At 39.6% G+C, this 23967-nt stretch overlaps 1 protein-coding gene across 1 annotated transcript; it reads right to left on the reverse strand.

The window, feature by feature from the left end:
• Positions 1-1767: 1767 nt before the first annotated feature.
• Positions 1768-8714, reverse strand: FRG1 (FSHD region gene 1). Its single transcript, XM_032108393.1, has 9 exons — positions 8588-8714; positions 8212-8279; positions 7244-7366; positions 6233-6290; positions 5943-6057; positions 5459-5563; positions 4642-4733; positions 3497-3607; positions 1768-2551 (listed from the first exon to the last, which is right to left on the reverse strand). The coding sequence occupies exons 1-9, from the start codon at positions 8647-8649 to the stop codon at positions 2515-2517; spliced, it is 771 nt and encodes a 256-aa protein (XP_031964284.1). The 5' UTR covers positions 8650-8714; the 3' UTR covers positions 1768-2514.
• Positions 8715-23967: the final 15253 nt, after the last annotated feature.

Genomic DNA, 23967 nt, shown 5'->3' on the forward strand with positions numbered 1-23967 from the left:
CTGCATCAAACTGCAAAAATTAAGAGACAGGAAAGGATAAAAAATGTACTGTAGTGTGGGAAAGCCTTGGGAGGAGGGCATGCAACAGTGTAGGAAGGAGCCAGCTCAGAGCAGAAGCTGGGAATTGCACGGAGCTTTAGAGACCAAGGCAGAAAAACATTAAGCACTGGTGAAAGAAGATACAGAACCAATCTGTGGATTTAGAAACTGAGGAAAATTACAGTGTAGCAGGATAAACCTTGAAATTTTCATGGGAGTGTTCTTTAAAAACAGGAGATGAGGCAGTTTCTATAGGGTCTGGAAAATATTTTCAGTTGAAAACAAATACATCTAAGACAATAATCCCATCTTTACTTCCAGATACCTGAATATACTATTATGGGCTATGGTAAGAAAGACTCTGATTAAGTTGGTCTGATTAAGTTATTTCCTGAACATCTGCAACCCCTTTTGCTCATCTTTTATATCTGGGGCAGACAGTATTTTAGGGAATTTACTATCCTTGTCTAGATGCTTTATCATCTTCAGTACATTTTTAACAGGAGAAAATAAACAATGACTTTGGGAAATTAAAAACTCTCTCCAAATGCTCTCAAGACATAATGATGCCATTGTGACATTACGCAGTGTACTTTTTTTGAAGCCTCTTTGTGCTTCTGGTTTAGTTCTTTCACTGGTAAAGAAATTCTCAGTTTAAGAAAGTTATCTTCCAGCACCAGTCACCTTCTCTGACTATGGCTATTCTACTGTGTTCCTATCACAATGCCTTGGCTCCAGGGCCCACACCAGTACCTTAGGCCCTCTATTTAGTTATCTAGGTTTCTTCTGTCAATTTTCAAAAACCTAAGAAGGAAAAAGCTTCTTAAGATGTTCAATTAAGTTGCTAACTGTACTGACAGCTGGTGTCGCTGATATTTAGCCCATATGTCCACCCTTCTGCTCTCCCATACTCATCTATCCAGTACTGTATTAGCACTCTCCAGATCCGTTCCTTCCCCCATAGGTAGAGGCTACCCAAATTACTTCCCCCTTTTCCTCTTGGTTTCAATTAAATTAAAGCTCCTTGTGCTAACACTACTGTCAGGACGTAGTATCTTCAAGATGACTCCATGAATACCTCCATTGGGAAAACATCCAAATAGACGGCTTATAGCAACAGTTAAAGACAGACACTGGTCTTCAATGTTTTGTTATACCTTTGACTTCATTTTCTTGGGACCAGATTTCCAGTGAATTCCCCAGATCCCTGTTTCTGTGCTATCTCAGAACACCTTTTCTCAAGACTCTAGTGCATCATTAGTCCCAATATACAGGGCAACCCCATTGCTACTAAAATACCCTCATTCTCTGCAAGGCTGCCAGTCCCTTGCCAGGTCTAGTACTTCCTCTCCTGCTCGGGACAGTCTCATTTCATTTGCTCAGCCATTGCTTTTTCCTTCGCTTACTCATCACTCTGTGACAAACATGTCTCCCAGTTCTATTTTTCCCTTACTATCACTTATAGCTACTTGCAACACACTGTATTCTCCTATTTACACTAACATGAATGAAAAATTCCCTTTCAAGGGTAACTCTTGGGCTCTTATTCTGCTACTGAGCAGTCCTTTCAGCACCCTGCCCCACCAGAGCTTAGATTTCTGCCTTCCAGGTGTATCCGTGTTTGAGTAATCCTTTTTCTGGGTTCTACCAGGCAAGTTTTTATTCAAACAACATAAATTGTTTTTGAAAGAAAAACAGATGCTGTAATATCAGTCTACTTCCACCATCAGCATTCACTTCAAGTGTATTTAAGATTCACAGTGACTGTGGATCAATGACACCTGCAATGAACTAGCAATAAATAGTTACTCTGGCCCACATCCTGCTCCTTGCAGTGCTGTTTTTTTCTCAGTGATTCTGGGAGTAGTTTTGGCAGCAGGCCACTTCCAGGACTGCAATATTCCAATGGTTTTTGTACATCAGTCACATTTCTGGGGAGGGACATGTAGCGTGGTACCTACAACAACAATTAGTTAATGAGCCCTAATCCCCAGTCCTAGACCAAACTAAGGAGCTTTGGAGAAAATAACATTTTTTCTCCCTCTCTTCCAAAGCAAAACTCACAGCTATGCTGCTTTTTTTATCCAAGAATTCCTGACTCTGGCCAGGAACATTTGCGAACAATCATGTATTTATTTCTAGAATTTGTCCTAAAGGCAATTAAAAGCCAGGGAACTTTCTCTCTGGACTAAATCAGTGTACAGTCTGCCTCCCAGGGCTTCAGTTATATGGCAGATAGCTTACCACTGTTAATGGATATACCTTTAATTTTTCTTGGAGCCATTCTCTTAATACAAGCCAAATATTCACAAGTGATACAGCTAATAAGATTTTATAACTGGATTATTAATATTTCAGAAAATTTTAATATAATTCTGAAGATACTTAAAAAATGCCTTAAATAAAAAAAATTACAAAATATTTTACTCATTTTCAATTTGATGCTGCCATCAAAGTTGCAGAAGAAAATGGACGTCACTTGCAGTATCTATCTGCTTTCACTTTAGCTCTCCTGTATGGGAAGAGTGAATGAAACAAGGTTTAGATTCAGATCAAATACAATTACACCTGGGTGTTTTTATCTCCTCTAAGTGTTAAGAATGCATTGAAAGCAATTTTTCTTAAACTTTACTTCAAAGCACATAAAAAAGCCTAACAACACTTTAGATTTGTTAATTAACTTTGTCTTCCTAGGGAGATAGAACTGCAGTGTCTAAAGATAACCTCGACTTTCCCTTCAAATCATAATGATTGCGCTTTGTCTCCTCTGAGAAATGGAATTCAGATTCAGTGTGATCTGAAGCTGACCACCTGTGAGAGCCCTGCAGTGTTCTCATATCACTTTCAATTATCAGAAATAGTTTTCTGCATTCCACTGACTGAATTAATGCAAATATTTATACTATACACTGATGTAAAAGGCTTTAAAAATCCAAGACAACTTCTTTAGTCTCAGCTCAGGGGGGAAAAAAAAGTATTCCCACTGGATAAGATGAAGACTGTCCTTAATAAATGCTCTTTCTCTTTAAAATGCAACTTCTGCCTCTCCAAAATGTGCTGGTACCACAGGTACTGAAAAATGTTAAAAATTAGCTCAATTTTTGTCATTAAAAACATCAATCCCTCAACAACTCTGTACTAAACAAACTGAACAACCTAGTTAAAGATTTCCAAAAGAACTAATAAAGATTTCCAAAAGAACTAATAAAGATTTCCAAAAGAACTAATTTACAGGTAAATTCAAACCTGCAAACTTCAGCTAAAGAAGTGAAAATCTAGATTTAAAAAAAAAAAAAAAAAAAAAAAGGTGGCAATCCCCAGGACTCAGGTACAACACTCACCAGCAGAAAAATGCTTAGGAGCCCATCCCTCTGAAATCCAGCCCTCTTTTGTACCTCAGGTTTACTGTAAGTCCATCTCCCAGTAGTTTTTTAATCAATACATTATTTCTAAGTACCTGTCAAGTAGCACTTCATGAAAAGTGCCTTCTTTCCTGGCTTTCCTCAGGGCTTTTGTATCTTCTTTGCTTATTTTAAGCTTTTTGTCTTGAAAACTTTGGAATTTCTTCCTGTAAGGGGGAAGACAAATAGTAAAGGACTGAAACTTCTTTAAAATTTTGCTTTTCAACACAACAGCAGCTGTGGTAAGAATCTTAGCTCCTATTAAAACAGCAGATAACTGACCTAATAAAATCCAGCAAACCATCCCAGTACTAAGGTAGCACTAAGGCTTCTGTAGGTGAAAACAATTCAGGTTTTATTTTTTTAGCAGTTTAAGTAGGAATGAGCCCCTATGTGACTAGCATGAAGTGGTTACAAATTCTAAAGAGCCCCTTCTTCAACTACTAGCATAAGAAATCAGGGAGCAAAAGTGTACTGGATGTAGCTGCAAGGTGCTGACCGCAGGGAAGCTGCAGGGCTTTTCTCTATGAGAAAAGGCCAGGGGCTGCCCTGTGCTGGACAGAGCTGGCTCTCAAGACATCCACTACAGGACACAGGCAAATCCATCAGCAAAGCTAGCGGCACCTCTATGAAAACATATTTAGGAAAAGGCAAAATGCCACACAGGCAGAGAAGGTAAAAAACCCTAAAAGTGCAAAATGGCAGTGTGAACATCAAGCACAGAGAAGGAGAGGAAGGAGATGCTTTAGGCATCAGATCAGATATTACCTTCCAGCCCATGAATAAGACCATACCAGAGCAGGAGAAAAGTGGGAAAGGAAAGGAGTGGCTGAAAGAAACCACTGTGTATTGACGCATAGCTCATCCAGCTTGAAGGAGCAGGTGGAGGAGTCTGGAGTGAAGCTGAGCTTGGGAGATGGGAGAAGGAAAGGTGATGCTTTTACTTTTTGTCTTTCAGCCTTAAACCATTTAAAAAGAAATAAATTTAATTGATTTTTCACAGTTAACCCTGGGACACTATCTGGTACAGAATGTCTCCTTTATCTCAATTGATGAGCTTTCTCATCTTGTTTTCTTCCCTTGTCCTGCTGAGGAAAAGCGAATGAAAGGCTGGATGGGAATTTGGCCCTTCCACCAAAGATGGCCCTAATTAGAAGTGAAAAAAGGTACTTGAGTCTGTTAGCAGCTCTAAAGTACATACACATAATTGATTTCACACTGTTTAACGTTTCCTTTGTCTTCTTGTGGAACTTCATCTTTCATCTTAGCCTCTCTTTCAGCACAAGTACGAATCTAATAATTGAAAGAAAAAAAGAAAAAACCACCAAAACACAATAGAAAACACCTGTATTTTAAATAACACAAGTTATAGGTTAAACATGACAACATATCCTTCCTAACAGAATGAGAGTCACAGTGACTTTTCAAGTCCTCAGTTTTCAAACTGGTCAACCAGAGACAACTGCAATGAAAGTAAGAGCTGCCCAAAATATGGGAAATGTTAAGTGTAATCCTTGATACTATGGTAAGACATAACTACCTTCATCTCAAAGGAGCACTATTACAGTTCTTAATCTTGGCAGGTACAATTCAGAGATTGACTTAAAAATGTTATTATTCTGACTCATTAGACAGGTATCTCTATTTGGAGAGACACATGTATTTTCCATGTTCAGATAAAGTCAATTTTTAGATTCTCTTAAAAGATCTCCCCTTCTGCATCATTCTGGTAAACCCTTCTCTGTCCCTGATTCGGTCATAATTCCTCTCTTCTGTCCCAATCTGTTTAGAACTACCTGGAAGATCACACAGACTCTTTTGTCCTCCCGAGTGGTAAAGTATCTTCTTATCTCTACAGGAAGTACTGAGAATTTAGGCAGCCCTTTCTTGTGGCCGTATCACTTGACAGCTTATAGGAAGCAATTATAACTGTATTAACAGGAAATCACAGCACACAGACACCTGTTTATTTGAGTATTCCTGCCAATCCTGTATTAATTGTAGAAGTTATAGATTACCTTAATCATTTCCTCTTCCCCTGCAGTTTTGCTTTTGGCTTCTATGTCCCCCTCTTCATTACATCTAATAAAACGGCTGTTTGCTGCTAGTAATGCCATTTTCCTCTGCAGAAATAATATCACAATACATTTTAAGTGTTACAAGGTTGTATATAATCCTTGATTTATAACATTTATCCTCTACAATACACTAAAAGTCTCTGTAAATGTGTTTAGTTCTTTTATGCCTGGATACTTCAATAGCTAGTCACCAGACTTGCTGGCTCCTTCATTTTTAAGATGCTTATAGCTGCCAAAATGCAGCTATTGAAGTATTTAAAAACTTTCAATAACACTAAATGCATTGCGGTTGGAAAATCATAAGTTACAATATGAAAGAGATTACAAAAAGCTTTTACTTCACTGATAAAAACCATCTACATAGATCAACTCAAAATACAGTCAAACACTGGCAACATCAAATGAACTATTCCAAACAGCTTACATCTTGGAAGACAGGTTCCCATTGCTCTCTTGATCCTATTGCATCGGAACGTCCAACAACAAGTCCGTCTGAATTTATACCAAGATATTTGCCGTAACCAGACTTGAGAGCAATCCTCAAAGAGAAAATGCAGGAAACAATAAAGTGTTTTTAATTCACGCAATTCACAATATCCAACACATCACAAACACATTTAGTAGTAGACAATATATTTCACAAGGGTATTAAAATGTGCTCTCACAAAATCCAAAGATAACAAGTATCAAAACTTGAAACATTACAGTAATTACCTTGTATCAGACAACTTTACTGCTGTAAACTGTTCAGGAGGACTAGGGCCTTCATCATCTGAGGAATGAATTTTTCATTAGTTAAGTACGAAGTATAAATGTTAAACATTTTAGCCTAGTAATACTGCAGTATCAAAGAGAATTAAACATTGACCATTCCTAAATACTATGGAAAGTATTTATTTATTTAAAAATTCCTTTTTGAGCATTCACTTTTAAAAAAGCAATGCAGGTGCTCATTTATATTCATATATTTAGAGTGCTTAAAACAAGACACAAAACAAAGATGATCATTGTGTAAAGAAATTTATAGTTGAGAATGTTTTGTAATTCTCCTGGTGGCTTTGAAAACATTAATCTCCTTGTAATGCTTCTTCTTTCATAACAAAATGCATTATGGTTCAGCTATGGTAACTCAACTCAGTATTCTAAAAGCTACTAGCTTCTCCATCCCCCAAAACCAAAACAAGAGAATTATGGCCAGTGTTGCTTTCATCTCACCCTGGAGATGAAACACACACACTGTCAGGGTTCTGGAACAGTGCGTGTCAGAGTCACAGCTCTCAAACTCAAAGAACAGGCTAATTATCCCAGCACATTAGTAGTCCTCTTGTGCAGTGACAAACAAGTATATTAAGACAAGGATGCAGCAATAAGTGTTAAAACTCATCTGCCTTCAATTTCACTCTTCAAGTGACACCATAAACATTTTATAAGTTTTAATAAAAACTATACTGCTTTTTATCCAGCAAGTGGTATGGCCTTTAACAGGTCATCATCTCCAGTGCAGTTCAATTTATTACACACATAAGCCAGCATGAAACTAGATGAGTGAAACTGATTGGTAGTCATTAGGTTTAAGTCATCTGCATGCTTTGGCTATAATTATTGCATTTTTTGTACTGAACTGGTTTTAGCTGTAACACTGCTTGCCTTGAAGTGATGCTAGTTCTATGCTTTCAGGCATTTCACTATTAAAACTTTATTACTTTCAAATTGCCTGGAACAAACCTTTATGTGGTGCTCCAAGTGTAAACAAGCCATTGTCGAGGGCATGGATGTAAGCTCCTTTATCCATTTCTATAGCTATAGTTCCTGTAATTTCACCAAAATTGCTGACAGCCCACCAGTTTCCTGTAATACAAAACCATGACAGTTTATTAATAGAGTAATCACAACTTCTGATTACAGTAGCACAAGATTATATTTCCATGTCTTCTCTGGAATTTTAAGTTCTGAAGATAAAACTGCTATCTACCAATCTTTGTGCATTATGTTATAGCCCAGAGCCAATTTAATAGTTTTGCTGCTGCTGCTTCAGGAGGTCCTGCTCTTCTACCTGCTGACATACCTAGTTACAAGCTTCTGCACTGCAACCCTTCTTTGTGTTAGTCCACAGACCAAGCTGTTTCACTCAGCTGATGCAGCAAAGAGACACCTTGCAAGGAAAGTATTTTCTCCCTCTGGATCAGTCTCCTGAGTTTTGGGGTCATATCCATTTATTAGATTCTCCAGCACAACAGAAACAGAAATACTATTTCATCTTACTGTTAAATACGTGAGCTGTAATCCTTAGACTTGTTGTTCCAACCAATCTGGGTTTGAACATTTGGCTCTTACAGAATTCTTCCAAAGCTAAAGGTAGCCCTTTCCATGTGCACAACTTAGAATTACAACTTTAACATTTTTTGAACAGTAAAATTTTCTCCTTGTATACTGTCTTACAGATATTTCCTACCTGATTAAGATAATAATACTTTTATTTTATTACTATAAAAATCTGAATCCTTTCCATTGGTGTCACAAGTTCCATCTGGAATCGAGGAAGATCCCAATATACAAATAGGATGTTGTGAGAAATAGTTATACACTCTACAGTGGTTAGACTTGCTTTACAAAGTCCTATAACCACCTCTTTAGCTTTTGCCGTATCCCCTACAGTTTCCACACTGTCACATAACTTCTGGAGAGCAGCTCACCGACAATATCGAGCTGCTCTGCCGCATCCTCTTCCCTTTTCCGTTTCTTTTCCTTGTGCTTTTTCTTGCTGCAAGGGGAGATGCAAAGAAGTGAGAACGAGCCGCCGACCCGGCCCTCGCCCCGCGCTCTCTCTCTCTGGCACGGCCCCTCGCCCAGGCCCTGCGGGAGCGGGTCCCTGACCCCGGCCGGGAGCCAGGGGCTGCCAGCCCGACCCCCCTGCCCTGCCGCCGAGCCCCGGGGTGTCCCTGCCCGGAGGGAAGGCCCGGCCCGGCCCGGCCTCACCCCCGCCCAGCCCCTACATCAGCCCCGCCGGGGGTCCCGGCCCCTGCAGCTGCCGCGGAGCAGGGGGGGCGCGGCGGGCAGCCCGCTCCTCACCTCTTCTCTTTCGACCCTTTGAGGACGAGCTTGGTGGATTTGACGCAGGAATACTCCGCCATGTCGGGGTACGAGCAGGGCGGGCGCACGGAGCCGGCTCCGCCCCTCGGCCGGGCGGGAGTGCCGGAGCCGCGGCCCTTCCTCCGCCCTGCTGTGGGCGGGGCCGGCGGCAGCGGGCTGTGGTGGTCTCACGTGCAGGGCGCAGGGCACGGAATTTGAGTGGGAAAACAGAACAGGAAGAGTTTAAAATTACATTTGAAGAGTCTGTCCCTAAGCACCTTTCCCGTCCAAGTCTGGCTTGGCTCCGTGAGCGCAGTGCCTGCGCTTTGCAGGACTGCTGGCAAAGAGCGCCAAGGAACGAAGAACCCACAGCATCTTCTACAGCCCGTGCGGGCGTGTGTATTGTAAAACACATGGGCATCAGCAGAGCCCTCGGACGTGAGGGCAGTAAGGCCAAGGGCAGCAGACCTTGCCTCTGGCAGGGTTACACGGGAGCGGGGTACCTGGATGTGCTGGTGAAGGAGTAAAAGCTTCAAGGGACGCCTGTGAAGACCAGATGGGGAGGGGAGATACAGGTCGTAAGTCAGCCAGCTGTACCATGCTAGGGGTGAAATGAGGTATGACATTTTTTTTCCCATCCTGTTAGCCACTAGGTATTCCACAGAATAAAATCTATCTCAAGCTTCCCCCTTGGCGCGTAACAACCCTTTTCTTATATTAACTTAGCACCTTCTTAACAGGTACCAATACTCTTCCCTTGGGGAACAGCCTTACTAACACATGTGTGAGTAGTGTACCAATAACAGTAGCATTTAGTCTTCAAAAATGTTGTTCCTACTTCACACTCATGGGAGGGGATTCGTGCCCAAAAAGTTACCTGTTGATTATATTACCTGGTTAAATGAAAATTACTATCCCTACCAAGGCTTGTTGTACATGTTTTATGTGCACGTACAGAGGTGTTTGCATTGGATTGCTTCTTTTTGATAGCCAAGTTCATTTCCTATATATGCTTGCAAGTTTTCAGCATCTCAGAGGTATCTTCTACAAGTAAGAAATGAGAGTCGCATATATAGTTATGGCAAGGCTTTTAAAGTCACTGAAAGCACGGCCAGTTGATAAAGCTTGACTCCAGAGTTGGTGGATGACTGCAGGTGTCTTCCACAGATACTTTGATTGGATCCAGAACCCTGCCTCTTCTCACCAAAATGCTTTGAATTTCTCTCTGCATGCCTAAGATGACACTACCTCGGATTGTTATTTGTGAAGCTGGAGTAGTTACACTTGCCATGTAAAATGAAAGCAACAGTAATGAACTTTAAGGAGGTTTTGGCAAATCCCCCATTTTGGAGCTTTGGGGGCACTGAGTTTGACAGCAAAAGCAGCACCTGAATCAAGCTGCTGGTCCAGGTAAGTTCAGAATACTTTTTCTGTGTGGTTGTGTGTTGGATATGCTACTTTCCTGCCAGTAAGTAGGAAAGTACCTACACTCTGTAGGGTTCTCTTTTATGTTTCCATTTGTCCAGGAGCTGCTTATCCATGCATGCGTTCTGACATTTTTGCCTGACTTTCTCTTTGTTGGGATGGGTTGCTCCTAAGCTTAGAGGAGGTGATCCTTGAATATTAACCATCTTTCTTGGGTGCTTCTTCCCTCCGGGGCTTTATCCCTTGTTACTCTCCCAAGCAGATCCATGAAGAGATGCGAATCTTCTTGCTTGAAGTCCAGGGAAGCCAACTTGCTGTTCACCCTCCTGGCTGCCCTAAGGACCTTAAACTCCACCATTTTGTGGTCCCTGCAGCCAAAGCTGCCCTTGTGAGTCAAATTCCCCACCAGCCCCTCCTGGCTGGTGAGAATAAGATCCAGCATAGCACCTCTCCTTGTTGGCTCCTCTTTCACTTGAAGGAGGAAGTTGTCATTTTAGCCAATATATTCATATGTCTCCAGCCCTTTGGAATTCACTTCAAGCCAATCTCAGCAGTGAGCAATTTTAGCAAATACAGTTACAGCTGTATTTGTCTCTTACCATTAAATACGTTTTTGCTGGTTCTAAACAGATATTCCTGTAGGGCAAATATTTTAGTAACAGGAATACGAAAAAGGAGAGAGCAATTACATTGAAGTCAGAAAAAAGCGTAGAGGAGATGAGTGAAGCAGGAAAGAATGTCTGTCAGCCACCCTAGCATGCTAACTTGCCCTTCAGTGGTTATTTTGGGGATCTGAGTTCTTTTTAGGCTTTGATTTTGTGGAGAGAAAACCTGCAGGAGTTCTTTTTGTTCTCTTAACTATAACTTTACAACTTTATTTATGATAGGTTCTAATTTTTTGACTGCTTAACTGTGCAACCTTAGTATTTATGGGGTATTTGCACATTTTCGTCAAAAGTGGGCCTGTGTTCACTGAGACCATGACCAGCACTTCATAGTACACAAGCACTTGCCTGAGAGGTCACACGAGAGAGGAAGAGGTAAGAATAAAAAACATTTATAAGATATGTAATAACTTTAAAGTAATTAAGAATTATCTAATTTGTATTTTTTATTATTTTTAACTTTAAAAAAACAGGAGCAAATAAAGCAGTTTATATTTGAAAATACATATATTTTTATTATATGATAGATGTGCATTTTGCTCTTTGTCCACCAGGTGTTGCTATAGCCACAAAAATAAGCGTAGATTAAGAAGTCTGGGGGGAAAAGAAAGGAGGTAGTTTTATGTTCATTACAGATGACCCTTACATAATTGTGATCCTGAAGAGAATTATGCATGTGCTTACATTTTTATAGGGAACAGTCCTGGTGAGTTCTATTAAGCAGCTCATTTAGCGTAAAGTTGATCGTGGTTGCAAGCTTTCTTAGGATGGGCTATATCAATGATGTTTGCTATTTTCTTAATTTGCTGTTTCCCTTCTGTTTTATGAAGAGAAAGTTGGAAAGACAATGTCAGACAATAAATATCTTATTTTAATAGAAATGTAGAATTTTTTAGACTCCCATAATGTAAGATATATTTTCTTGTTAATGAGTATAATTTTATTTAAAATTCATGTATCTTAGGTTTCTTCTTAAATTTAGTGACACCAGCAACAAATAGGCACCATTACAGTATATGCAGAGGATGATAAAAGCTTTTCCTGCAGGGCAAAGTGATGAAATCAATGTGAAAACTGTATCTAAAATGGTACCACTTTAGAAAAGCTATTAAGACTCTAATTTGCCAGTTAGTATTTTTGAAATTAAAACATTTCAAATATGTCCAGGCTGTGGTTGTTTAAAAAAAATATAACAGTTCATTTTCTTTATGGCATTGAAAAATAAATGGAGCCTTTGTGTTTGCAATTGTAGGAAACAAATCACTTTTTTAATGACTGGATTTTCCTGCCAGCTTGGAATTTGCCGCATGTGCATTTTATTTTGAATGCCTAAAGAGTGAAATCATTTGCTGTCGTTCATGCAGATGGGGCAGATTGACTGAGGTGTCATTTACAAAATGTGCACTTTCATCATTCAAGTTTGAAGGGGATCATTGCAAACAATGTTACCCACAGAAACTCAGGACTGATGGAAGGGAAGGGCTGAGACTGAGCATCCATGGGTATAGTCTAGTGTCATAAGAGCCTGGACCCAAACCTGGGTGCTTTGGGGTTTTCTTCCATTATGTTTAGTTATGCTAGGAAATATTAAAATACCTCCCCAAACCAGAGAAACCTGAATTAGCTCTCTTGATAGCCAAGTTGACAGATTATGTGCTTTTTTATCTCTTGTTTAGAAGTGTGGCCCCTTGTGAAATATCAAAGCTCTTGACTGATGTAACAGCCAAGATTGATATGGTTTTGTTTACTCATTTACAGAAGGAGTGAAAGCTGATGTGAGTTAGAACCAGAGCAACTATATTTTAGTTTTTCCCCAGTGGAACAAAGTACATACTCTGGAATGTTGTGGTGGTTTGTCATAATGTTCAGCAGCAGTTGTGTCAGTGTTGAAGCATCCCCAGGACATGGTGGTGCATACTACAGTGGCATGACAGATGTAAATAAAAAGCTAATTTGATTCTTAGCATTTTTAATACTGCATACTGAAAATGGTTTTATTATAACTTCCAAATTTTAAATGCAACCAGAAATTACCTCTTTTTTTTTTTTAACCCGAAAATATTAGTGTTAGATTTTTAGCGCAGGTAAATAGATACTCTCAAAATTGCATTTCTTCTGCTCAGCTTATGGTTCAATACTTAAAGTATTTGGGAAATAGGAAGGGTTTTTCAGCCTGTTGGGGCAGGATGGAGCCCCAGCTCAGATCCCTCAGTCGTCACCATCACTGGTACAGAAACCCTGTGTTGGCTCTGGCTTCTCAGCTTCTTCTGCTTTGCCTGATCACTCCATCACTTTCCTCTGCTGTCACTCTGTAAAGTTTTGTAGTGAAGTTTTTCTAGCTGGCCAGACCTTCTCAATATCTGCTTCTCCAGACACTGAGATCCTGCTCTACAGTTTGTCAGTGAGCACTCACCAAAATCCCTTTCTGCTGGACACTGAGGGAATGCAAAAGAGAAATGAAAAAGTAACTGAAAATGTACAGTAGTTTCATGCAGATGCCAACTCTATATGGTGTTTACTCAGACCTTCTGGTTTCTGCTTGTCATCCCAAATGATGCATATGTACTTCTTCGAATTCTGTTATTATTTTCTACTAATTGGTCTGGGTTTTATCCTGATGTACTAAGGGAAATTTTTATATGTATATAAACACTTTTGTTTCTCTGTCTATTAGTCTGTGTTTCTTTATAAATTTTTTTTTAACTGGCCAGATTTGTTAATTCTTAACAGGCACAATCACAACAATGTTTGAAATCTGGTGAGTTCTGAAACTGTTGTTAGGTAAGTAGGAAAAAGACCTGTAACTTCCCTGAAGAAGGGAAGGGTTGCAATATAAATTCCCATCTCACTAGAGATGGGAGAACACTCATGCAGAAATGAGTCTATGATAAGAAACTCCTAGTAAATCTAGGGCAGTAATGAGTGAACAATCAAACTGCATTCCTTCCAGTTCTTAAAAAAGCAACCTATTGCTCTCTACTGTAATTTCATTTTTTATGGGATGGAAATTTGATTCTGTAAGTTGAGCGTATGATTTTTGACATTTCCTGACAAATAGCTGGAATGTTTGATGCAAATGTAGCTGAAAATTCCTTTCCTTATTCACTGATACTGTATGGAAAATACAGACTCAAATACAAACTATAAATTAAACATGACAGAATTTTTGTGGGAAGTTACCTCTTTTGTGCTATGTGTTCATATGCAGACTTTTCCCTCTCTGGCGCACATTTTTTCTTGTCTCCAGTGAGCCTTATTTCCCTTGTTATATGTGGCTGAGTTTGTATCTCATTAGGAAAGCCACAGGATCCATGGGGAAAGATTTTCTATTTCGTGTATATGTAGCGCTGTTGTGGTTGTTCTTTGTTAGCCTATAATCAAGTTTAATTTAAATACAGTTTCTAACTAGTTTGGGTTTTTTTAAATTTATTTAATTCAGTGTTTCAAGAAGGTTTTCTTCCTTTTTGTACTTCGTCTGTGATTTAGTAGGAAATAAGCAGGTGGTTGTGACTAGTTGGGAAGGTTGTACTCACCATCACAGCATTTCTTCTGAGAAGGGACTTACCAAGGATAACCCCCAACCCCACGGATGTGGCTTCCTTATGGGCTATATATTTTTCTTACTCCGTTTCTTCTGAGACTACATGGGTGTCCTTTAAAGTTTCAGTGGAGATACAGATTGGCAGGACTTAAAAGAAGAATGAAGCTATGGCAGGGTATTCATTTTCAGTGCTGCTGTCCTCCTGGCCATCAAACTGTGCCCTTTCTCTTTGTAAATTATGTTTCCTCTCCCCTAGGACTGCCATATAATTTCTTTCTGCATTTTTTTTTCCCTAACAGAACTGGAGCATATACTTGCTATGATTGTTTGCATTGCCCGTTTGAATTTGAAGAGCTGTTATAAGTGATTTTCCTCTCTTATCCTCCATAGCTTCCGATTCTGTGTAATTTGTCCTGGATGCAGATGCTCTTCCATAAAAAGGGAGGTTTTTACTAATGCAGTGGCAGTGAATATCTTGTAAAAAAAGCTTTTGTGTGGACTTAGCAATTTTGGAGGTGGGAGACCTGTAGACCATTGCATATAGAATAGGTACAGTGTAGGTAAAGATAGAAAAAGGTTTTTGCTCTGGAAGGAATTCTGAACTATTCATTATCCTTGTCCACTCACTTCCTTGTAAGTGTGTAAAATCTAAGTTACAATGGATTCACTTGTGGGTTTTTTTCCCCTTCCTGGGTCAAATATAAAAGAGAAATAAATACACTAACTTTTGTTCATTTTTGATGGTCTGACTCAGACTGTCCTACTTGTTTATTCATCCAGAGAGCCTCCAAATGTTGACAATATTTATTAGATTATGAGGCAGTTAGAGATGAAAGGAAAATATAGAACTTCGTAATCCTTGCCCTCATCAGGGCTATCATCATCAATATGTTGTAAATTTTTTTTTAAATTTTTCCCATCACATATCTAGTTAGTCTGGTTTGCTCAGCCTTTTGTCTTATACTTTCTAAAAGCAGCACAAGCAGGACAAAACAATTTTACAATCATCGCCTCCTTTCTGAAAATAAGGTAAATAAGGTTTCTAACCCATAACACAGCATGGAAACTGTTTTGAAATACAGCCGCCAGAGATGGCAGCATTCACCATCCTAATGCTGCTTGACTTTTTTTTAAAGCTTCAGTTACTTGAAAGAATGAATGATGTAAAATTTTTAGCTTCCACTGAAAAAATACAATGCAAACTAGAATTCCTGTCCCTCATGGATATGAAGATGAGACATAAAACCTGATTGTAAAGGTTTAAAAATTTGAAATGCAGAACAATGGAAAAGCACACCTGTATTTCTTTGAAATTCTGCTTTTAAAGCCATTGTTGTGCATTTTGGAGCCTGAATAATGATTTTTGAGTGCTTTGCATTGGCAACATCTGTTGCCTTTTGTCCTGTCACAGTAGGTAAGTGAGTAGCAGTTGAAAGTGCTGATCTTTCCATGTTCTGATCCTGAGAGAAAAGGAGAGGGAACGTTTCAGTATGCATCACGTGTTTTCAAGCTGTTTTCCCCACAGCATACTGTTAGTGTACATCAATGCTTTTCTTACAGTCTAGATGCAGCACAAAATATTTTTTCCCAATTAAACTTTATTTTGCTGAAGGGGTGGCTCCTGCTCCTGGAAATCCCAACTCTAATTTGGCAAAGATAAAAATAATCTTTCTGCTGTCACAGCTTTATGAAACTATGTTGTGACAAGGCATGGTCTGGTTTAGATCTCAAAAGGTGAAATCTGTTGAGAGTGGCTAGGGCATTTCAGTGCATCCCAGAGTACTGGCTGGCTGGAAAAGAGTCCTAGGGAATAATCCAGGAAGGATTTCTGACATGTACAGTAGATGGTGCGTAATTTATACCATTAACTTCTTAATGGAGTATTGAGCCGTAGTCTTACTGTTCTTTGGCCTGCTTGGAGGGTGGAATCCCTAGGGGGGGTGTGTGTGTGAGGATTTGCTGTAATTGGTCTAGAGCAGTAGAGCTGAAATTCTCCCTGACCTGCTTCAGGTGTTTAGTCCTGTGATGGATAGAAATCGGTCTCAGTTTTGGTTGCATTGGGGTCCAGGGGACGAATTCAACATTGGTAATGTCCATTGATGCTGTTGTCTTTGTTGCAGATGGCCAAGATCTAGCTCAGGTTTCAACACTGCCTGAGGTGCCTGGTACTGCCTTTTCTAGGAGGGACAAAATGTCTAGCCCTGCCAGACCCATGAATGGGACATGGATTTTTTTCTAGTATGTAGTGGAAAGCCACAAGTAGTCTAGTTAAAAAAAAATACCATACTGCCCTGCAGTAGCAACAGGCAATCTGTGTATCTATGGTCAGAGATGTAGGTTATGCACAACACAGCATTGCAGCTCATTTTCCCCTGGAAACAGGGAGAAAGATTCCCTCTGTTCTGAGCAAAGCAAACCCAGTCCTCCCCAGCGAGTGAGCATGTCCCCTCACCCGGGGACAGGATGCAAGAGGACAACAATTGCATGTGGTTGAAGTTAGACTGAAAACAGAGAAGAGCAATGGTTCATTCCCCCACCCCCTTCCCACCCCTCCCAGTGTCATGGAATTTAGGGAACATGGTCATGTTGTTAAAGTAGAACAAGTTTTTAGTGTAAAAATAACATTTGTAGTCCTGTGGTATGAGACAAGGAGTGAGTCCTTCAAGCCAGGCCACTTAATAACCCTTCAGTGCTCTTCTGCTGTGCTGGGGCATTAAAAAGAAGAGAGGATGTTTATGCATAGGTCAGTCTTCTTCTCAGGGACTAGCACAGTGTGTAAAGGACTGTCCTTCTTGGTAGGAGTGTGTAATAGTTAAGATTCACAACCACATAATATTTTCAAATATTGTTTGAAACACTGTTCATGCAGTTTACTGCAACAGTCTGGAAAGCTTCAGCATCAGTTCAGACTCCTGTGTCATGCTTGGGTTATGGCCTGAGACAGATTACACACAGGAAGACAACAAACATAAACACCGATCACATTGTGACCTGGCAGGGTAAAGGCAAGGAGAAAGAAAAGTACCCTGGGGAATCAAAATGAGTCCAAGGCCTGACATCTATTAAAAAGCAAGGGTTTCTAGCAGTGTAAGACCCAGCTTATCCCTACCCACTCCTGCAAGTAGAGCCTTTGTCCACCAAACGACAGTGACAACTCTAAAAGGATAAAAAGGAAAAGAGTCTTTTGCTGTGTGAAACTCCCTTCCTTGCTTTACCTAGCAACTATCACACCTTTCTCAGATGAAGGTCCTAGGTCTTTTCTCTCTCTGCTTCTCAGGGTGTGGGTGCTGATAAGAGATGCTAAGAATACTTGCAGGTGACACCTCTTGTTTCCTCTCCTGCATGTGGAAGCAAGTTACAGAGCTCCCCCAGCTTGGTACAAGGATGTGTATTTTTAAAAGAGCATCTAAAAACTAGTTATGGCTTCACATGTGATGCTGGATTGAGCAGCAGTCAACCATTTTATTAGTTCTGCTCTCCCCAGCAGGTAGATATATAGTAAGACTGCCTATCGAATTTACACTGTCTGTGTTAATTCTGAATTTGTCTGTATCAGACATACTGCCGTGACTAAAACTTCTAACAGGTTGCTGTCTGCTTTTGTGCCTTACTCTGCTCTTCCCTTGAGTTGATGAACTTGAGAGTAAATGACGTTTAAGCCTTGGTAGCAGTGATACGTTCATGGAGGGGCATGTCAGTGTGGGGGTGCAATTCAGGTGAGAGTAACCTGGAGGTGGTGGGATTTCTTAAAGATTACTTATGAGTCCCTTGCTAATGGAAGAAGGAGGTCAGCTGAAGGTGGCTTTGATGTTTTTGACATAAAATTTGGTGTTGGTGACAGAGCACTTGTTTTATCTGGATGCATAGTGCTGTCTACAGAAAGGCTGGGGAATAGTCCTGGTTGGATTGATGACATGGTTTTGGCTACTGCTGGGATTGTGCTCTGTTCTTGGCATGAGAAAGGCAATGTAGTCATCCTCCAGGCTGATGTTTGAAGGGGCAGATCCTTGGTGTTTCCATTCTCTTCCTCTTCCTGAAGTGCAGTAAGATTCTCTACACAGGTTGCATGCTCTATGGTGCCTTCATTCATCCCTGAAACTCACAAATATTTTGCCTTCTATGTCTTCCCATCTCCCATAAAGCTATAGAGATCTCTCTTTTTTTTTTTTTTTTTTAATCGTTTTAACATTAGTTTGGCACAGATTTTAAATCTGTTACGAACTTGAGAATGGAATCAGGCATTTCCTCAATTGTGTGCTGGTTTCTGGAGACTATGATGTGTCCATCTGACTCAGAGACAGATCCCTGGTGCTGGGATCATATAACACATGAGGCTATTATCTCAAAATGGTTAAATGCTATTGTGAGCTTTTGAGTTTTTGAGAGGTTGTGTGTAGCATAGGATGTGGTGGACAAGTGGGAATAGAATCAGTGTCAAAGTCAATCAGCAGCCAGCTCCATCTTGAGGGGAAGATACTGGCAGACTTTAAATGCTAAAGTCGGTAAGCAGGTGGAGAACAGAGTCATGAGAATACGAATGAAGGGATGTTTATGGGGCTGTTTACGTTCCAGTGAAATACCAATAATTTTAACTAGAACATTACAGGGACAGGATTCAGCTCTTTAGTCATGCCAGTAAAAAATGACATGGATCTTGAGGCAAAAGCTTTTGACCTAAAACAGAAACAAGGGAAAAGACAGTATGTGACTGCATTAGTATTGCTCATATTTATGAGTTTCAGTTAGCAGCAGAGAAATCCTCCTGTAGATGCATTTTCTCTTAAAGAAAGTTACAAAGGCAAAGAAGTGTTTCCTGAAATGTTTTGAAACTTCATTTGGAAGGCTCATTTGCCTATTGTGTAGGTAACTTTCTAGTTTCTAATTCTGTGTATCACATCATGACTAAACAAGATAATGCAGACCTGTGGATCAGCCCTATTTGTCTTTTCCTGTATTTCATTGACTGCACAGGGGGGGTATGTGTGCTGGGAAGTTCGGATCGAAAACCTGTTCTATAGCCTGGTTGGAGCGCAGCCCTCTAGTAAGCACTTGGTATTTTGCCACAGGTGGTGCATGCAGCTGATAGTTGGCTGATTGGTTTGTAGTTCTATCATCTTCCATTACCACCCTTAGAAGACCAATAAGGGTGTTATTCTGGTTTTTTCCAGTGTTGCGCAAAGCAAAACAATGAATGCTGAATCAATAAAATCCACAGTTTAACTGCTCTAAGGCAAAGAAAAAGCATTTTAAACCTATAGTTTATTTATTTTTATTAAAACATTTTAGTGGCACCATTTTTTTGTGTTTTATTTGAAATATCATTTGGATCCTATTTATGTGAAAGGCTTTATTTGAAACTTTTTTTTCAGACTTAATAGATTAGTTTTAGTAGTGAGCCAGTTGGAATTAATCAATGGAGAACAACTGTACAGAGGTTCTCTAAGCTAGGCTGGATTTGAAGGGTTTAATTTTAATCATAGTCTGAGAGCTACAGCTGCTTCGTGTTTGTTTAGTAATAGAGTTGATGAGCAGCTAATTTGAAAGGAAAGCTCAAGCACAGGTGTGAAATTCCTCATGGGTATAAGAGAACTGGCCTTGAATGTAAGAAGATGGTGCTGAACATTGCTCTACAGTAAGGCAAAGAGATTCTTGTTTAAATATTTCTAAATTAGGACATGTGACATAAATCCCTTGACTCAAACATCCTTCACCTTTTTATCATACCACTTAAGTGATCATCCAGTATGTCAGAGACCAGGATTTGATACCCTACTCTGTCTGGTTTTGAATATGTATCTTCATGTTCCAGGATTTGAGTCCTAGTGAGAACAGTGCTCTGAGCAGGTCTTCCATTTTTTCCATGTGATGCTATTCAGATTGCCTGTAAAAACTAATAGCAATTTGATTTGAGGAACACCAGTTACTACTGCCCATTCCATATACATATAGAGGATACAGAGGTGTGAATCCTCATCTGGTCTAGTTGTCTTCATGCACCTTGTAGGGAGGGAGGATGTAATTTCTGAAGACAGGCAGAATTGAAAACACCTTCTTTGGCATTTCCTACTCACCAGGTTACAAGCTCTGTGGGCTGTGTGTTTAGTCCTAGCAAACAATCTCTTTGTAAAGGTTCTGATTTGTGATCCATGTCATACTTGCTGTGATGACTGTAGTGCTCCTGTAGCAGTTGCTGCGAGTGATGGCTCACAGATGGCAATATTGACTTTGACAACTGTCTCCTTAACATCCTGTGAGTATACAGGCTACTGAGTTAGGAAAGCTGAGGAGATAATGTGATTTGCTCCGTTCCCTAAGCCACAAAATTGGTAAGCCATGTAGCAGGTGAAGCGGCTGCCACTCACAGATTTGCTGTCAGTGTTGAAGACTTCTGCAGTTAGTGTATGGGTGATTTCCATGGAGTAGGATTCTCTAAGAAGGCAGGATGTGTGAGACAGGTGTTGTAACACAATTGCTATTTCAATGTTGGAGTTCCTGTGTGCAGCCAGTCCCAAAGCTCCAGTTTACAGCAGGCTAACATGGAGGAAAGAGCTGGATGAAATTCAAGAAAATTTCAGGAGAAGTTTAAAATCATCCTAGAAGATTTTGACCAGAGTATGTGTATAAAAATTAGAGCTGGTTCTCTTGTTCTGCAATGTAGGGACAAACTCATGCTGGTAAAACTATTCTCTCGTGTGAAAAGCAGGAAAATACTTAACACCTTAGTTATATTAATGACATTTTCATTTTCTTGATAAGATTATAAGCAAAAATACTGTGCATTGCTATTGTAGTAAAAAGTTTCCATGTGCCCCAAAATGATGGGCCCAGTCTTGGAGGTTCAACGCAACCACCAGACTGGGAGGATAAAAAATCAGTTCTTTGGCTTCTCTGAATTAATAAAAAAATTAAGATCTTAAAATAGTTTATTATTAGTGAGGAATGCTAGTGGCATTTCTGTTAGGTAATTAGATGTTAGTGTACATCTTATTGCAGACAGTACCTGAAATTAAGGCATACAGAGATATACAGATATTTTGGGACTATGAAAGTTAGTGACGAGGTGAGGCAGTGATGCAAAAAGTCTTGAATTTAGTCTTCTGTGAAATAATCAGATTCACTATATTTCCCAGTGCAAGGTAATGCAAATCCTTTTGGGGTTCATTGGACATTTTTATTAATGGTATTTGAGATGAAGATCAATGAGGAGAGAGACATACTTTTTCAATTATAGGAACCTGATTTGCTTCTGCTAATTGATTCAGTTAAAAATACTTTTCTGCTCTGTAAGAGGAGCTTCTATGATTTGAAACATGTTTAGGTACTTTTATAGCTGTGGATTACTGAGGTGAATCATGGATTCCACACTGTTTTAATATGTCCAATTCTGATGGAAGACAGAAATTTTTTTTCCAGCTCTCTTGATATTTCTGGTTGTCGTGGTTATTGTGCTGTGACAAAATCTATTTCATTTCACAGAATTTTCTTCATTTTACAAAAATGGAGAAACTGATTTTGCTGATATTTTAGTTTTGTAACGCCTGTCTCTCTTTGAGAAAACCACTGTGTTGTGAAGGCTTTGGATGCAGTAGTATGAATAACATCCTGTGCCTGGAAGGCATTGTGAGCCACCAGAATCAATCCAAGAACCTTATCAAGTACAAGTAAACAATAAAATGAAACCCATTTATCTGAACCGGCAGTACAAATGGACACTAAATTTAACCCTGTCAGTGCCAGCACAGCAGCAAGAGAAAGTTTTAGGCTTCTTCCCTTCTAGTTTCTCTTGCATTGTGCTAGGCATTCAGGGAGGGAATGTGTGTGTATGTGTATACCTCTATGCACAGTTACAAGCCATCTTCTGTTTCAAATAGAAAAATCAAAACTCTGTTTTTAACTAAGGTTTAGAGAACAAATATACCAACATGAAAAGAAGGTTTTTTTCACGCGATTTCTGACTCCTAATATAAAAATCAAAACCCAGTCTGTTACATGGTCTTAAATAAATCTGCCTGTATGACTTGCTTTACAATAAGAAAGACTAGATGGAGTTTGTGTATTTTGAAGGAATATCTGAAAAGCAGTTATGGCTTCAAATGTGATGTTAGATTGAGTCATCCATTTGATCAGTTGTGCTCTCTCTAGCAGGCAGATACATACTAAGACAATATTGAATTTACATTGTCTGTGTTTGGTGCTGAGTTTGTCTGTAGCAGGCTTACTGCCATGGCTGCAACTTCTAACAGGATGACTGTCTGAGTATTTGCCTGCTTTTGTATTTTACTCTCCTCATCTCTGAAGTTGATAAAATTGAGAGTAAATTAAGTGTAAGTTAGTTTGGATATGACTTGCAGTGACTGTGCTTTTATAAAGCCCCAGACATGCAGATAGATTTTTAGACACAGCACAGATGCTTTTCACTATGCTGTTGGTAGAGTAGTTGTTTGGCTAGAGGCTCCAGGATCTGGGAGTTTTATTAGCTATGACTAATACATAATTAGTAAAAGTTTTTTATGTTATCTTTTATTAGTACTTGCATTCTAGGATCATTTTGCTGTCTGATAGTGCTGCAAGAAGAAGAGATTGTTTTATTTTAACTTGTTTTCATTGAGTAAGAGTCCACTGTGGTCCTGGCAACCTTCTCTGGCTTACCCTTCTTGAGCATGCAAGTTGGACTCAAGGGATTGGATCTCAGGAGATCCCTTCAGACCTTAAGGATTCTTGGATAAATCTTGGATAATGATTCTATATGACACTTTACCGTGCCAAGAGGCTAGAGAAAGTAACTATGGGTTATGTTATCATTAGTAAATTTAGTTTAAATTCGACCATAAAATAATAGTGGTTTTATCGATTACAGGAGAGAATACATAGTACATTTAGCTGTAGAATCATAGAATCATTGAGGCTGGAAAAGCCCTTAAGGTCATAAGAGAAAGCATAAACCTAACTCTGTCAAGTTCCGTACAAAACCCGAAATGCCACATCCTCACCTGTTTTAAATACCTCTGGGGATCGTGACACAAGCACTTCCCTGGGCAGCCCGTTTCAATTCTTTGTAATAATTTCAGTAAAATTTTTCCTAATATCCAGTCTAAATCTCCCTTGGCACAACTTTCTATTGTCCTCTCACCTGATACTTGGGAAAAGAGGCTGACGCCCACCTCATTATAACCTCCTTTCAAGTACTTGTGGAGAACAATAAGGTTCTGCTGAGCCTCCTTTTATTCAGGCTAAACAACCCTAGGGCTCAGGAACTTGAATGAGAACACCATAAATTGCTGAATGTATTAGGAGAATGTATAGGTATTTAGCTGGATGAAGCACCCTGGAGAGAATTTAGAAATTAAGGAAAAAATTAAGGCTTATATGCGTGAAGATAAAGGATACTGTAGGTATCCTGTAGCACTCCAGAACTATCTGCATGTTTTCTCAATAAAAACAGTGTCATTGAGATGAGAGAGGTAACAGAAGGTGGGCATGTAAATAGCAGTGCCTGTAAATGTACATGAAATGTAATTAACATAAGTGGAAATCAGAAGAAAAACTAACTTCTTTTAGGATGGAGTTTGACAAGTTTGTAAAAGGCATTCCTGGGTGGGACACCCATGGTATCATTACCCTGGGTAAGTCTTTACCCATTTGTGTTCACATATATGATTCTGATGAGACTATTGACAGAGAAATATCTCATTTTGTTTTCCAAATCAGTACCAGTAGACAAGTAGGCTGTTGGGCATTACAGGTTTGTT

This window comes from Corvus moneduloides, chromosome 5 (assembly GCF_009650955.1).
Source record: "Corvus moneduloides isolate bCorMon1 chromosome 5, bCorMon1.pri, whole genome shotgun sequence".
Lineage (NCBI taxonomy): Eukaryota > Metazoa > Chordata > Aves > Passeriformes > Corvidae > Corvus > Corvus moneduloides.